Source organism: Crotalus tigris, unplaced genomic scaffold (assembly GCF_016545835.1).
Source record: "Crotalus tigris isolate CLP2741 ecotype Arizona unplaced genomic scaffold, ASM1654583v1 scf7180000019200.1136910, whole genome shotgun sequence".
NCBI classification, from domain to species: domain Eukaryota; kingdom Metazoa; phylum Chordata; class Lepidosauria; order Squamata; family Viperidae; genus Crotalus; species Crotalus tigris.
In genome coordinates this window covers 284,460-301,810 of record NW_024097429.1, presented here as the reverse complement: position 1 = coordinate 301,810, position 17,351 = coordinate 284,460, and the positions used below count along the sequence as shown (strand labels likewise).

Sequence of the window (17,351 nt, the reverse complement as noted above, 5' to 3'; positions counted from 1 at the left end):
GTTTTATTTTTAGGATATATCCAAAACTGTAAGACGATCTCTTAATAAATTCATTAAAATTGAAAAGCCTCCTTGTCATAAATTACTGCAAAATGGAAAGAAATACAGATTAACTAGTGATCCGGAAGCTGACATAACCCCTGAGGTATGTTTCTTCTTCTTTGATAATTGATTTGTCAACATATGTAGAGTTTGTGAAACTTGAAAATGTCATCATTTGTACTTCCAATTTTAGGGCAATTGTTATTTTAAATGAGATCTAGCCTTTGCTACCATAATGACATGTACAGCAAAATGCTTTATACATTCATAAAGAAGAATACTTTAAAGAACAAAAGTATTTTGTCACAGTAAGCAGACTTTTTTATATTTCAATATCCCTTTTCTAGGAAATTCAGTTTGGAGATGACTCCACCCTGGCAGAGAAGCCTTTCTTTGAGGTATATTTAGAACAGCCAATGGAACTTATGTTATCTTTGGTGGATTTGGAGTCTGAAGAAGTTGTGTGGAAGGCAAAGCTCAGAGAATGTAAGCATATATTGAGCACAATCCAGCTTACGCTGCTTGGATCTAGACATTTTTATTAAACATTTAATAATGAATTGTAATTAATAAATTCACCTACAGTGACAATTTGTGCATTTTATGTTACTTTGGGTTTGATTTATTTTTGTAAATAAAAATAGCTTTTAATTCTAAAGCTCCTACAAAAAAAATCTACAGAATAAACATAAATATTTTTAAATTTCTCATATGAAAAATTAGTTTGGGGATTTTATGTAACCACACAAGGTGAGGGAAAATTAAGGCAACAATACAGTCTGTCTGTATTATGCTATGTTTGCTGTTTTATGTGGTTACCAACTATCTTTTGATCTTTTGATTATTTTAATATGTCTGTGGCTTGGTTCATGGAAAAGCCTTTGCAGCAATTGCGAATACAAACACCTGCTTATTTGACTCTAGTATTATTTTCTTTCTAATTTTAGATATGATTATCATTGTGGGGCATAGCTATTTTTAAATGATTGACAATCAGTCATAGATAATCTATGGAAAGTTCATTTAAATAAATTCTGTCTTTACTGGGTAAGACACAAAGTACTTAACACAACACAAAGCACTTTTAACTTTTACAGACTCTACCATATGCTCTTAGACCTTCACTATTTTGGAATGACTGGCTGTAATCTTAACTTTAATTCTGTCTTAATTGTAGTGGATAGATTTGAGGCTGGCCTTCTCTTTGTTTCAGTTTAGGAGTTGTCTTAAAATATTTCTGTTTATTCAAATATTTGACTAGCATACTGTATACATTTTTAAAATTAATAAATTAATAGCAAATTCAAGCTCCATGAAAAAATGGAGTTTTCTTATTTATTATATGTAAAATGCTGACCGAAGTTATGAAATTCTTTAAAGATGTGGGCCATATATTTTTAAAAGCTATAAAATAAACTTATTTATTTGACCTGCATTGTTTATATCATTCTTTAATTATGTCATTCTTTAATCAGTATTGCAAACTACTTTACTACATGCTTTTTCTTTTTTGCATTGGATAGCCGATTGGACTCTACATAACCAGAATGATAATGAGCAGGAAAAATCTTTTAACTGTAAGTGTTTGGAACAGATCTGCTTAAAAATGGTTTTGTACACCATATCATTACATTAACTTTTTTATGACTTCTCAAATGGGAGCATTCATGTGTCTTTGCAACTATAAACATTATTGCTGAAGCACAACTCAGCATTATAATAATGCCTTTGTTAACCTTGTGTTCTATCTAAGAAAAAATATAATCCAGCTACGGTGTCCTTAATGTTTTATTAATGATTTATTAAAGGTGTAGGACGCAGACAAATGATGTTTAGGGGAAAAGATAATCACCAGTTAATTGGACAGAAAAGCATGTTTGGGGCTAAAACATAATCCAACACCAATTTTTTACAAAGGCATATCTTTTTTCATAGAATTGTCCCAACCAAGTTCAAGGCAGAGGCTTTATATATACAATACCCATCAATTGTAAGGAAATAACCCACTACAAATAGACCATTGCACCCAAAATATCTTCCCCTGAAGCCTGATATTTCTATACTTTTAAACCTCTCTATGTCTATAGCCAGATACTGTATATTCAAGTATTACAGTATCGGGTTGTGTGCATTAATACCATCCTAACTTCTGCACCTAGGACCAATGCTTTAATTTGAGAGAATTTAAATTTAAATTTCAGATCATTTCTTTTGATGCTGACATGGTAACTGGACTGATGCTGGTTGAAGCCTAGCATCATTCAGGGCACCACTGGTTTCACATCCCTAGCTGTGGTAGTGTTCCTGCTGAATTGGCAGCACTTACATTTCTTTAGATATTGGCTGATTTTCAGTCTCATTAGTTGCAGATCTCATCACTTGAAAAAGCTGCTTTGGAAAATTACTTTGAAGCCAGTTTGTAATGGGGTATGTGTGGGATTAAAAGAAAAGGACAGTTTTGCTTAAGGGTGTTGGGATGGTACATATGTTTAGAAAGCATGAAAGGCTATACACTTAGATTCCCTGTGTTTTTTTGTTTTTTTTTTTTGCTTTGCATGCTTTAGGTGTTGGGAAACGAAAAGCTACCACCAAACTTAAAGATGAACTTTGCTGTAAGCGACAAAAAATGGTAGACATTTCAGGTAAATATTTTATGTACTTTTTTTTTTAAGTGGCTTTTCGTTTTTCCATATTGTGAAATGATACATTTTAAATAGGATTAACAATCTGAACTATGGAAATACGTTTAATACGTTTTTATGTAATAGTAAAGTATTTGTAAATGTCCACACGAGGGAGATCTTTGATTTCTGTTACTTTGATACTTTTAAATGAATTATAGCGAAGACAGCTTTCATTAGTATACTTAAATTCTAATTAAGATGATTTTAGTTATATTTTCCTTCTCTTTGATAATTATTTATGCTCCTTTACCAGCAATGCTTATAGAAGTTCTTTTTACTCTCTTCCACGTTACAAGCAATGTTTGCCTGTGTATGTATGTGTCCATTCTTTCTCCCCAGAGAAGCAATTCATTTATTTATTTAAGAAAATTTATATGGCTGCCCTACTCACTCTTGGTGGCTCCAGATGGCTTACAAGGATAAAAGCCCAATATAAAAAAAGAAAAAAAATAATAGCACCTATTACATAGATGTTTTGTTTTTTAAAATAATTTTCTTAAATATTATGCAATAGTAAAAACTAATAAAAACTAAAAAGAGAAAAATGAGTAGAAAGGATAAAAAGTGCAATAAAAAAAATAGAAAACAGAAAAATATTGTGAAGAAAAAAGTACATAAAGAATTGACTTTCAACCCTCATCATAACAAGTATAAACAATTTTAGTAATTTTTCTCCTCCTAATGTACAACCAATAATCACTTCATCCCATGCCTCATCTCTATCTATAAATAAATCCATAAAGCATCATCATTTCAGTCCTTATGTCAGTAAAAGTCCATTAAGGGTTGTGAGTAATACCAATATTTATATTAACCTTGATCAAATAAGCCAATTTTACAGTCCTTCCTTTTATTTCTAACAATCTTAATCTTGTCCCATTCCTTTCTCTATCTTAAACCAATCAGGGTCTCCATATAGTGTTTGCTCAATGACTTTCTGATTTGTGTACAGTGATTGCACCAACTTGATCAGATGTGCTGGTACCCCCAGGTATTGTAGGGCTCTCCATAGCTTCTCATGATCAACACAATCAAAGGCTTTCTTGCAGTCGATAAAGCACACATAAATGAACTTTTGATATATACAAGATATTTCCATGATCCAGCACAGATTTGCAATATGGTTGTGGGTGCCAAGATCACTTTGGAAGCCAGTTTAGACATCTGGTAATTCCCTTTTGATGGTTGGTCTAGGCATTGTTATATAATTTTAAGTAGAACCTTGCTGTTGTGAAGGATGACAGCAATTGTGTGATCATTAGAGTCATACTTTTTTGACAGTGGAATGAATCCTGTTTTTCAATCCTTGGCCATGCGTTGGTTTCCCAGATTTTCTGGCACAGGTCTCTAATGACTCTGAGTGGTACAGGTCTCAGTAATTCTGCAGAGATACTATAGTATCAGCACTTGGAACCCTGTTGTTTGGCAGATGGTTCATCACCCATATCTCTTCTTCAAGGGTGGTGAGTTCTATTTCTGATTCTCTTTCCTTGTCAGCCGTACACCGGGTCTCTTTACTACCTGCATAGATCTCTTCTGTATATTCTCACCATCCCTTCTTTCTTTCCTTTGCTTCTTTTTAGTGATGCCTTTACAAGCAATAAAAGGTGCTCGGATCTTTTTGACTTGCATAATCCGTGCTCTTCGGGCAGAAATTAGGTGTCCAGTTCAGCCCCTCTACTCTAGTAAGCCTCCGTGCTATCAGCCCCCTTTACCACAAAGATCCTGCAGGAGAAGGGCAGTGTGGACAACCGGGGGATCTGGCAGGGTGAGAGCTGTGAACCATAAACACAAAGCTTTTGCTGTGTCCCTGCACAACAGTTACAGTGCCCTTGCTGACCTTAATAGGGACATTAAGGAGACAGGTAAAGGTATTTGTGAAGATAACTCAAATAAGCAGGGGATTGTGGTCCGAGATGAAGAACTAGATTTTGACAGGGAGAAGTGTGAATCAGGTATTGCACATCAGTCATGCAAGAATAGAAAGGCTCCCAAAAAAGAGAAGCTACCTTCTGGTAGGTGATTCAATTATAAGGGATGTAAATTTAGGAAAGGACACAGAGGCTTTGAAAGAGGTCAGGTGTCTTCCAGGTGCTACTGCCAGTAGGGACAAGAAGCGTATTTCTAAAATAATCAAGAATGGCAGCAAGGACTGTGATGTGGAGGCTATTGTACACCTTGGCACTAATGATCTGTCCCAAAAAGATGTACTCTCTGTGCAGAAGGATTTCCAGAGCTTGGGGAAGGAACTTAGCAGAATAGGCTGTAGGCTTACTTTCTCAGAGGTTTTACCAGTGTATAAGGAGCAAAACGGAAAAGGCCAGCGCATAGCACAATTCAATATGTGGCTAAAGGAGTGGTGTAAAGTGGAAGGCTTTGGATATATTAGTCACGATGTCAGTAGCTGGTCCAATCAAAAGATGTACAAAAGAGATGGTTTGCATCCATCAAAAAAAGGGACTGAGTTACTCGGCTATAAATTCACAGATTTTCTGGAGGGAAATTTAAACTAAACAACGGGGACAGGGAGTTAATTGATACGGAACAACCCTGTCCCCGGCAATTTAAAAACTATAGGGCTATCAGTGCATGTAGCATAGATGTGTGTGTGGACAAGAATACCAACCTTGCTATCAAGCAAAATGAAGCCTCTAATAGTGAGTGCCACATAAAGTGCACTAACCAAATAGGTGGTAAGACAATAGGGGAACTCAGGCATCACACAGGTTATGTAGAAAGGAAACACAGGGCCACTCACAAAGGACTCAAATGTTTATACACCAATGCACAGAGTATGAACAGCAAACAGGGTGAACTAGAAATTCAGGTTAATGAGGGCAGATACGATATTGTTGCCATTACGGAAACATGGTGGGATGAAACCCACATGGAACACACAGCTAGAGGGATTTAAATTATTTAAAAGAAACAGACCAAATAAAAGAGGAGGTGGAGTTGCTCTCTATATAAGAAATAACTACATCTCCACAGAAATAGAGTACAACAATGATAAAAACTGTCTTGAATGCATTTGGGTCAATATAAAAGGGGGGGGGAATGACATTGCCATAGGTGTATACTACAGACCACCCAACCAAACAGAGGAAATAGATGAACTTTTTGCTAGTCAGCTAACTAAGGTATGTAGGAAGCACATCACAATAGTAATGGGGAACTTTAACTACCCTGACATCAACTGGGAGACAAACTCCGCACCAAGTGGAAGATCAAACAGGTTCCTGGCAAACCTAGCAGACAACTTTGTCTCCCAAAAGTAGAGAAGGGAACTAGGGGATTAGCCATTTTGGATCTAATTCTCACTAACAGAGATGAAATGATAGACGGTGTTGAAGCCATAGGAACCCTGGGAGGAAGTGATCATGCAATATTAGAATTCAACATTATAGAAGCACAAGCAATAGAACACAGTCAAACTAGAGTCTTGGACTTCAAGAGAGCTAATTTCAATAAACTTAGAGAGGGCTTGGGAAGGATTCCATGGATGAGAATCCTCAAGGGGAAAACAACTCAAGAAGCTTGGGAAATTTTGAAAAATGAGATAATAAAAGCACAGTCTAGCACAATACCAACAAAGAGGAAAAACAACAGCTCTCAAAAGAAACCAGCATGGCTGCATAAAGAACTCTCTGACAAATTGAAAGATAAAAAGGACAAGTATAGAAAGTGGAAAGAGGGGAACATAACTAAGTCAGAATATCAGCAAATAGCCCGAGCCTGCAAAGATGAAGTGAAGAAAGCCAAGGCTCAAAATGAACTAAGGCTTGCGACCAAAGTCAAAAATAACAAAAAAAGCTTCTTTCAACATGTAAAAAACAAGAAAAAAGTGAAGGAAATGATTGGTCCATTAGTGGGTGGAAGTGGCAAGAAGGTGACAAGCAACAGGGAGAAAGCAGAACTATTTAACTCATTTTTTGCATCTGTCTTTACACAAAGGGAAAAAACAGACCAAACTATCAAAAATAGTGCCATAAAAAACAAAACAGAAACACAAGTTAAGATAGGCAAGAAAATGGTTAGTGAGCACCTGTCCAGCCTAGATGAGTTCAAATCTCCAGGACCAGATGGATTACACCCCAGAGTTCTCAAGGAACTGGCAGATGTGATATCGGAGCCACTGAACTATATTTTTCAAAGATCCTGGAACACAGGGGAACTACCAGAGGACTGGAAAAGAGCTGATGTAGTTCCCATCCTCAAAAAAGGAAAAAAAATGGATCCAGGAAATTACAGACCTATCAGCCTGACCTCAATACCTGGGAAGATCCTGGAAAAGATAATCAAACAACGAATCAACGAACACCTAGAGGCAAACAAAGTCATTACTAAAAGCCAACATGGGTTTGTCAAAAATAGATCATGCCAGACAAATCTTATTGCATTCTTTGACCAAGTGACAAAATTAGTGGATCAGAGGAATGCTGTGGACATAATTTACTTGGACTTCAGTAAGGCATTTGATAAAGTAGATCACAACCTACTACTTGACAAGATAGAAAAATGTGGGGTAGACAGAACCACCACCAGATGGATCCGTAGCTGGCTGACCGGCCGTACTCAGCGAGTGGTCCTCAATGGAACTGCATCTATATGGAGGGAAGTGTGTAGTGGGGTGCCCCAGGGCTCTGTTCTGGGCCCAGTACTCTTCAACATCTTCATCAACGATTTGGATGAAGGGATAGATGGGGAACTCATCAAATTTGCAGACGACACCAAGCTGGCAGGAATAGCCAACACTCCAGAAGACAGGCTTAAGATACAGAAGGATCTGGACAGACTTGAACACTGGGCACTAACTAACAAAATGAAATTCAATGGTGAAAAAAGCAAGGTTCTACATTTAGGCAAGAAAAACCAAATGCACAAGTACAGCATAGGTGGCACCATGCTCAATAGTAGTAACTGTGAGAGGGACCTCGGAGTCCTAGTAGACAATCACTTAAATATGAGCCAGCAGTGTGCTGCAGCTGCCAAAAAGGCCAACACAGTGCTAGGCTGCATTAACAGAGGGATAGAATCAAGATCACGTGAAGTATTAATACCACTCTTCAATGCCTTGGTAAGGCCACACTTGGAATACTGCATCCAGTTTTGGTCACCACGATGTAAAAAAGATGTTGAGACTCTAGAAAGAGTACAGAGAAGAGCAACAAAGATGATTAGGGGACTGGAGGCTAAAACATATAAGGAACGGTTGCTAGAATTGGGTATGTCTAGTTTAACGAAGAGAAGGACAAGGGGGGACATGATAGCAGTATTCCAATATCTCAGGGGCTGCCATAAAGAAGAGGGAATTAAGCTATTTTCCAAAGCACCTGAAGGCAGGACAAGAAGCAAAGGATGGAAACTAATCAAGGAGAGAAGCAACCAAGAACTAAGGAGAAACTTCCTGACAGTGAGAACAATTAATCAGTGGAACAGCTTGCCTCCAGAAGCAGTAAATGCTCCAACACTGGAAGTTTTTAAGAAGAGACTGGATAGCCATTTGTCTGAAATGGTGTAGGGTTTCCTGCCCGAGCAGGGGGTTGGACTAGATGACCTCAAAGGTCCCTTCCAACTTTACTATTATTATTATTATTATTATTATTATTATTATTATTATTATTATTATTATTATTATTATTATTATTATTATATGCACTCATTCTTGTGTCTCTTCACGTAGTCTGCATCAAGCTGTTTACATCGCTCATTCCAGTAAACTTCATTATCCTTCTTTTGCTGCCCTCTGGAAAGCTGCATTCAATCTTCTTTCTTTTTCCATATGCCTGCTTGCCTTGGCTGCTTTTCTTTCCTCAGCTATTTTTTATGGTTTCATCTGACAGCCACTTTCACTTTTTCTCTGGTTTCTTGTGTGGTATGTATTTTTCTGCAATTCCAATAATGGCTGATTGAATTTCCTGCCACAGTTCATGAGGTATCTTCTCGTCAGTGTTCAGTAGCTTAAACCTATTTTTCACCTCTATTGCTTATGTAGTAGGGATTTTGGGGACATCAAACTTCTTTGGAGGCACTGCCTTTTTGATGGTGCATAGTTTGATTTTAATTGTGGCCACCAACAGTTCATGATCTGAGCTGCAATCAGCACTTGAGTATGTCTTAACAGCAAGGACTGAGCTGTATAAGCAACACGTGTGTTGTTAGGACCATGTATTCATGATCCTAAATCTGTTTTCTTGGCAAAACTGTAGCAAACAATCACCTGCATCATTCATCTCACCTAGTTCAAACGACCAATGATGCCTGTCTCCACTTGTTTGCCAACTTTTGCATTAAAGTCACCCAGGATGTGAACAATGTTTTTCATGGACCATGGCATAAAATGCCTCTATTTCAAGCTCTATTGAAGCAGTCACGGGGGCATAGACTTGGACAATTGTGATTTTGAGGGTCTTGGCACAAATTCTGACAGTCATAATTTTGTCACTGACAGTTGAGAAATTTTCCCCTGCTCTAACAAATTACTTGCTTACAAAAAAAAACACTACTCAATTTGTTTTCCTGGTATCATGTCCTGAATAATAAACAGTGAAGTCCTCAAGACTGGGAGAAGCTATTGTCCGATTAGTGTAGCTAACTGGCACCAAAAAAATCAATTTCCAATCTGATCATCTCACATTTGGCAATGTTTATTTTACCCTATCTCAATACAACACAAACATTTGTTTCTGCCACTGGCTGCCTTAGCAACTGGTATTCCTTCTGTCCTATCATTAGGCATCGTTTCAGATCCTTTCCATAGGATTTTCTTGGCAATTGTTTTGCAGAGAAGTCACCAGGTCTTTTTCTAACCCTGTAACTTACTTTTTGCCCAGGGACAATAACTGCCGTGGTCCCTGTTACCCCAAATGATAACCAAGCTGGTATGGGGATTCTTTTTTTGTTCTTTCATCATGATTAATGGGTTTCTGGATACTCTTAGTCTGGCTCCTCCATTGAGATCTATCTGTTTGTGAGATCCTTCTTTTATACTTTCTAGTGATATACCTCCAGCATACCTCTCAACCTTTATCCACAGAAGCAAACACTGCTATTAACATTTTATTATAACTTCTGATTCCATTTTTCAAAATTATCCTTCAGCATTTTCAGTGTTACAATATTTTGCATCCTTTGTAACTGTTTAATCAGTTTTAGAGATGCTTCTGCTTTAAATTAAAGCCTTTGGTTCCCTCTAGTGCCCATTTTTTAAAATGGTTTATCTCTTTTATATTTAAAATGTGTCAACTTTCCCACAAATAAGATTCTTAAAATTAATTCTAAACTCTTAATTCAAATTTATCTGGATCCTTAATCCATTTATAACTTTCTAAAATCAAAGTCTTTTTGCTATTTATTTCATTTTTTTTAATTCTTTCATTAAGAATTGAAGAAACTCACCTAGTATTTTCAGATTTGTTGATCCAGTGGTTTCTAATACTGAAAATGAGTTAATAAGTAATTTCTGAATGTGATTAGAAAAAGAAGTACATGAGTGTAGTGTCCTTCTAAAGTTATTGATTGTGTTTTGAGCAAGATGGTCATCCTTATTTGGTGACAACTTAGTGTTGAAGTTGAATGGATTAGAACAAGGGTGTTAAACTAGCAGCCCGCGAGCCAGATGTGTCACGTGCAGGCCACACCCATCCTGGCTTCACAAAGGCAAAAAACATCACGATACGTCATGATATGTCACGTGACACAATCCAGTTTGACACCTGTGGATTAGAGTCTTGCATATAGGCTTGAATAAATTTTCTGCGCTTCAACTTAATGGGTGGTGCTGATTCTTTGCACTTGGTAACAGCAAAAGTAAAGTATTATCATCATCATCATCATCATCACCACCATCATCATCTATCAATTTGTCCCCTGATGTACAGATTTGGTCAGTCTATCTAAAACTACAGACAAAATATTTCTTTCTAAATTTCACAAGCAAGTAAAACTTGGGCATTAAAGTTATAATACTAAGTGAATGCTGGCTCTGTGATGAAATCTCAGGGTGGCAGAGGAAGCGTCTTGGGCATTATTAACTGCATATGGCAATTGCTCACTCTACAATCTTGGGTCACAAAAAGTTATTCCAATGTTTATAACATTCTACTTGTCTCTTGCCTGTCTATTAATATGTCATCTGTATTTAATCAGTCATGTGACATACTTCACAATCTTTGTTTTAGTGCAGTTTATATTCAGCCAGACTCCTAATCTGACTTATGTCTGTGAAAACAAACAACATTTTCATAAAGCAAAAAAGAGGGTCCTTTGCCAGGCAACCTTACAGGGTGATAATGCTGCTGTGAAAAGGCAAGATATATAATTAAATAATTTGTATAGATGTTATGTAATCATGGAACTAACAAGTAACCTTGCTCAATGCATTTTTTTAATTATGGATCCTATCTGACAGTTTGTCTCTAATACTGGAATGGGTATCACTACACAAATGATAAATTAACAAAAGGAGCTGTCTGACAATACTAATTTCACTCAGTAAGTTTCACCCATATCTTAACAACAAATCAATTGCTGACTTGAAATCTACCGAAGCATCATACTGGGCTGTCTTGGAAATTGACTTTCCTTTGTTACTCAGTGGGGTAGGATCAAAATCTGACTGTGTTTTGTTTGAAGCTTGCTTGCTCATCTACTAAAGTGTTGTATTACTGAATTTAATCTTGAGATATCAGCAATAGATTCTTAATAGAATCTGTTTATGAATATTTCTTTAACAGCTTGATCAGATCTCCTCCCCCTTAATAGGAATAATGATAGTTAAATCTCAATCGTTGGGTATGACTATAGCATGATCTGTGGCAGTAAAAAGTGGTAAATAGAAGAAGCTATCATTCATATGTCTGCTTTAAGAACATCTGTGAATCAGGTCATTGCCAGGGACTTTTCAAATTGACATAGTTTAATCCAGGGGTAGGCAACCTTGGCTCTTTTATGACTCGTGAACTTCAACTCCCAGAATTCCTGAGCCAATTCTGGAAGTTGAAGTCCACGAGTCATAAAAGAGCCAAGGTTGCCTACCCCTGGTTTAATCAATTCAGAGATCTTTTCACTGTAACCTGTGGTCAATATTTAGCAGTTTCCAAGTCAAATACAAACTTGGGCAGGAGAAACAACAGTTGCAAAGGGAACCTAGAATAATTTTGGATGATTTGGCTTGCTCTTTTCCAGGCCACTCCCAATCAATTCCAAAATGAGGCTGGGTTTTTTGGGGGGGGAGGGGTGCATAAATTTAGTCCTGCCAATCATGCTTCTGGTTCCACATTTTCAATTTTTCTTTATTCTTTTAAACTGGACACTTATAAATAGGAGGAAGAAATAGAAGACCTGCACCTCTATATGATTTGTAAGTTTTTAGCAGATATATCCCTCATGTCAAGTCATTTTTAGGGTTTTATATTAGAGACATAGGACGTAGAAGCTAAATTATTGATTCCTGTTGGACTTTGATCTGTCAAAAAAAAAATGAACCTAACCTTAGGGCACTGATGTAAGGCTTTGCACCTCCCAAATTTAAAAAAGTTATTTTCATAACTCATTTTTGAATTGGCTTTAGGAAAAATAACAACATAAACAAAGCAAGCAAGTAGAATTAAACCTTACAGCCACTTGTATATGGCATTAGTGCATAGAGGATCTCTAGTGACATTTATATATAATTTGGTAAAGATCCAAGTGGTATTTCCTTTTTTTGGCCTGCGTTTGTCAATGTTTGGCCTTGAGTGAAAAGCTTGGAGGTCATCAGTTCAATGAAACCTAAAAAAAGCTCCATCAAACTATCCATTTTAAAATATATTTTGGTTTTTTAAAATTGTGATAGGGGAGTGAATAAAATTTCCATCATATTCAGACCCTTTGTGTTTATTTTATGCCTTGTTCCCCCGGTCTCAAAACTCAAATTTATCCAACCTCATTATTTGGTTTAGTTACTGAAGCTTTGGTGGACTGCTGTGGATCAATTGTTAGGTACCCTGATGCTCTGGTGAAGACTTTAAAGTCCTGGGCTTGTTCCATGACATGTTTTGCCCTTCAGTTTTATCTTTTATTTCTTCTCTATTACAATAATATATCTGCATTGGAAATAATATGCTAGTTGAAAGAGAACAGCAGAGCTCAGTAAGATTTCCAATGAAGATGTCACTGTCAATTTTGATGCTGCATGGAACACAGCTAACTAGCTACTAGCTGCTTCTACTTCAGGGTACATGAGAAGGACCCCCATAGGTATTTGTATGTCATCCAATCTTCCATGCCATTTTTACCTCATGCTGCAGGGTTCTTTAATATATACAAAGTAAAAGCAATCACTACCTATAACCAATTTCTGCTTTTATGCATTTAGATGGAACAAACAGTAATCACGTGTTAACAGATCATCAGCTGATGATTCTTGCAATGAAAATGGGTAAAGACTGGAAAGTCATTGGTATTGGATGCCTGAAGTTGACCTTGCAAGATATCGAACAGATTGAGGCAAAGGAAGAAGATGTCAATATGTATAAATGTATGATGCTGCGGAAGTGGAGAGATTCCGAACAGAATAATGGAACAGCCCATCATTTATATAAATGTCTTGATGGTCAGGCATCCCACGAGGTGCTAGAAATCCTGAAAGGTACCCTTGCATCCTATGTAATCAAAAATTTGTGAGGTTTTTTTTTTGTTATTTCTTATAAATACAGAATCAGGACCCAGCATAAGAAATTTGATCTTACAGGATATATTGTCATATTAGTGCCCAATTTCTCCTTCGTGTTGATATGAAGAATTATTTACCTTTAAGACTTTGTTAATTCATTTATTCGATTTGTTTCCATTGCAAACATATTATTCTTGGATATTTAGAACAAAAATATTAATGAAGTAAAAAAATAAATTCTACAAATGCTCCAATATAAAATAAATAAACCCTCCATACATCAGCACCATTTCAGTTACTGTAGACCTAAAGAATAATCGTCTAAAAAGCCACTATTGTGGGTAGAGTCTTCTATTAACCAGGAAGCTTCTAACATAGAGTCAGTCCCCATGAAACAATAGTGGTATGCCTCATTCCCCCTTCCCATTTGATAGTGGGGGGCCAAAAGCAGTTTCTCTTCTGATGCAAAGCCCAATTCCAGCTGGAGGAGATAGTCGTGAAGGTCATCAGTGTCAAGCTGTGTAGGATTTTATAGATCAAATCCAGCACTTTGAATTTCACTGAAAGCAAATAGGAAGCTAATAAAGGGTCTTATTATGTGGTTGGCATAGAAATATAGCCTGATACGATATTCAAAATTATTAGAAGCTTTTGAGTGTCTTTCAGAAGAAGCCCCATGTAGAGCTCATCGCAATTGATCCCAACTAGGATCTCTTCCATGTTAAAATCAGACAAACCAATTTGCCACCTTTCTTGTTTAACTCCAGTATCATAAAAGGCTCTTCTGTTCCATTTGGTATTGATGTTTATAACTTGCTACATCTTTTATAATGTTGAGTAACTGGGATGTTGCTGTAGAACAAATTTCCCCATTTTGAAAATGTTGAGTAATATGTCCCACAAGGTCAGTTATGATCAATAAATTCAGCTCATTCTGTATTTATATGTAATCTTTCTTAGCGATTACAATTGGGATTATCAGCTTGATACTTAAGTGAAGTATTTGTTAAGTGAAATGAGATTGCTTCAGCGTTCTTTTGCTTTATTGAACTGTAAAGGAGAAAATACAGGGATTGCTCATCAAATTGCTGTAACTGCAAATGGTTGCTAAACAAAGCAGTCGCTAAATGAAAGCTAACTGTAGCAGGCCTCTACACATTTCAACAGAGATTTCAAAGTAGCAGACCTCACATGAGAATCTTTTGACATGTACACAGTGTATTTACTTAAATTCCAAGTATTGCCTAATTTTACTGCTTTATTTTTTTTCAGGTTTTTTTGCAGCAAACGTGAGTTAATATGGAAACAACTTCAAACAGAAATATTGGGAATATTCTTTTGCAAATTTTCCAGTTGCCTAAAAGGAATTTTGTTGTGAACTTAGCAACACTTTAAAATTAACAAAAGAAAATGATGGACCGATTATTGAAACTCTGGATTCAATATGGTTTGGGAAGGAAGCAAAATGAGGGGAATCGTGAACTTCTGTAAAGGCATTTCCCTCTACATTTTACTTACAGGTTCCCAGAGACATTTGCACAATCAACAACTCCATCACACCCAGGAGAACTGGTGCTTTCCCAAAATGTTTTCAGTTTGTTTGTTTGGATTAGGTGGGATCTTCTCTTTCTGCCTTTCTTTTCCACACACATATGAAAATCATCAATCTGGCATAGTGTTGCAAAGGCACTTTCTAACTGTGCATGCCCGAAAATAGAAGCATTCATTACAGAACATTCATCAAATGTTCTCATTCTAAATTCTATCCCTACTGTAGCTTTCAGACCATTTTCTGGCTATCAGGCTTAGAAATGAAATTTCTGGTCCCTTGCAACATGTTTGGTTTCAGTTAATGTAATAAACAAAACTTAGGGTTCCTCAAAAGTTTATTAGGGATTCCTCAGTGAGACAACTAATAATGCAATATTTGTTTCTTGGAAGATATTGTGGTTGTCCTAAAATTCTTCTGCAGGATGCAACTGAAGGGATGTTGGATGCATTTTACTTTTTCTGTGGTATTTAAATCACTCATGGACCTTGTTCCATAGTTTTTATTTAGAGGGCTGGCAAAATATTTAGAAATCCCCTGCTTTTTTGTTCAAAAGTATATTAAAGCAGTTCAAAATTTCTGTGAAAAAACACTGATCTTCAGAGGATTTATATATATAGAATGATACCAATTTGCATAAATAATTCCTGTTTTAAATGGCAGTTTGGTTTTAGTGGGAGGTGAGAAGCATTGATGAACTCCAATTGTCAAAATACAGGAAATACTTAGCCATTATTTCTCCTGAAAATGTTAGCTTGTTCCTCATTTTGTAGTTTTGTGAGTATCTTATGCATTCTTAACATAGTGACTGCCATGCTAAACCTAGCCTAATTGAAATTAACCCCATTTTCAAGAAGACAAGCAATTGACCCTAGGCTAAAAGAAAATCAGTTTCTCTAAGGAACTAAAAAACAAGGTGTAGGTGAAATCTGAACTAACACAAAATCAATCTTTTTAAATCCACAGATTTTATTTCAGCTCTCATTTTGTAAGTAACTCCTCTGATGATGTTCAGAGAAAAATGACTTAGGCAAGAAACTGAAGACCAGCTATCTGGTTTCAGGGCTAAATGATACTGCTTTTGTGAACCATGTTGAAATAGAAAAGATATAAAACACCAAACAAATAGAAAAACAAATGCCCAGGTAAAATGGATAGAGAATAACTCTATTACTACTTACCTCCTTTTAAAATCTGAGGAGTGTCCATGATGCCCTTTTTTTTTTTTTTTGCCTTTCCTGTATGGCCAAGAATGTTTAAGTGAACTGTTGTTAGGGTAGCCAAAGCTGGACTGCAAAATTTCAGGAACTATTAAAATGGTATAAAGAGAGACAAAAGACAAAACTAACTCTTTGCTGATATCTAGTGATTGCTTGGATTTTTGCAGTCTAGATACAGTGATCTTAATTCTCGGGCCATATTTGCACAGCACTATTATAAGCTACTTTGGATATAAAAACATTATGGGAGATTTTCCATCACACCAATACGCTTTTGTCATGTTTTAACATTTTCAACAAAAATCAGGAATTCCAGAACTTGGCCTAGAGCAGGGGTAGGCAATCTTGGCTCTTTTATGACTTGTGGACTTCCTCTGGGAGTTGAAGTCCACAAGTCATAAAAGAGCCAAGGTTGCCTATCCCTGGCCTAAAGCATTATGTTGGAAACCTTAGGAATGTCTGAATGAAGATGAGGACTAAAACCTATTTGAAAGCACACAATTTTTCACTCCATAATCCAAAAGCATTTTACAAATACTTTTGTAGAATTATATGTATACAGATTTGCTATTTATTTAGCTATATTTTTCCAAAAGTTTCCCTGTATTAGTGGATACATTTGATGATATAATTTATCACCCCCCCAGTAATGTAGGAAATCCACCTCTCAATGAAACTTTGGCCCTAAAAATTAATTTTGTAATCACAAAAGTATATTTTGCCATGTAAAACTGGCATCAAATTCCGTAAGATACCTCAGATTTTTTTTTAAAAAAATCTTTTTTAATGTAGCATTGGATTTAATTTCAGAACTGTAGATAGAATGTATATATTGGTGCATAAATATTTCTTGTGATAGAAATTTTTTTGATGAGATGTTGATTTAAATAGATTGTATTTTGTATTTCTTTTATAATTCATTAAAATTAAATACATGTACATGCCAGTGTGCAGTCTTATTTATATTGAAGCAGTCTAAACAGTCACTGTTTAGTGACTGTTTAGGCCAACTCTGCTTTGCAGTTTCTCAAAAGTTTTCTTTCCCTAAGAATGAAACTTCTCTTTCTTTCTTGTTTTCTGGATATTTAAGAATTTTTGGGGGACTTTTTCATTGTAGCACTTTGGGGCTTATTTGAAGACAAACATAACTTTATTTTGGTTATTGACCAATAAAAGTACAATCAATAAAAGGAACAACACAA

General features: G+C 36.2%; 1 protein-coding gene across 4 annotated transcripts in view; it reads left to right on the top strand.

Annotated features, from left to right (window-relative positions):
• The window catches only part of LOC120315994 (NACHT, LRR and PYD domains-containing protein 1b allele 2-like), a 36,508-nt gene extending 19,413 nt beyond the window's left edge, over window positions 1-17,095 (top strand). For 2 of the 4 annotated variants that reach the window (XM_039361073.1, XM_039361072.1), the window contains 6 exons: window positions 14-145; window positions 390-528; window positions 1,566-1,619; window positions 2,607-2,684; window positions 13,084-13,356; window positions 14,653-17,095. In XM_039361073.1, coding sequence (XP_039217007.1) covers window positions 14-145; window positions 390-528; window positions 1,566-1,619; window positions 2,607-2,684; window positions 13,084-13,356; window positions 14,653-14,678 — 702 coding nt within the window. In that variant the 3' untranslated portion in view covers window positions 14,679-17,095. Of the gene's footprint in view, window positions 1-13; window positions 146-389; window positions 529-1,565; window positions 1,620-2,606; window positions 2,685-10,906; window positions 11,034-12,050; window positions 12,088-13,083; window positions 13,357-14,652 lie in introns of those variants that run through there. The other 2 variants (XM_039361076.1, XM_039361075.1) reach the window with 2 other exon arrangements.
• The last annotated feature ends 256 nt before the right edge of the window (window positions 17,096-17,351 follow it).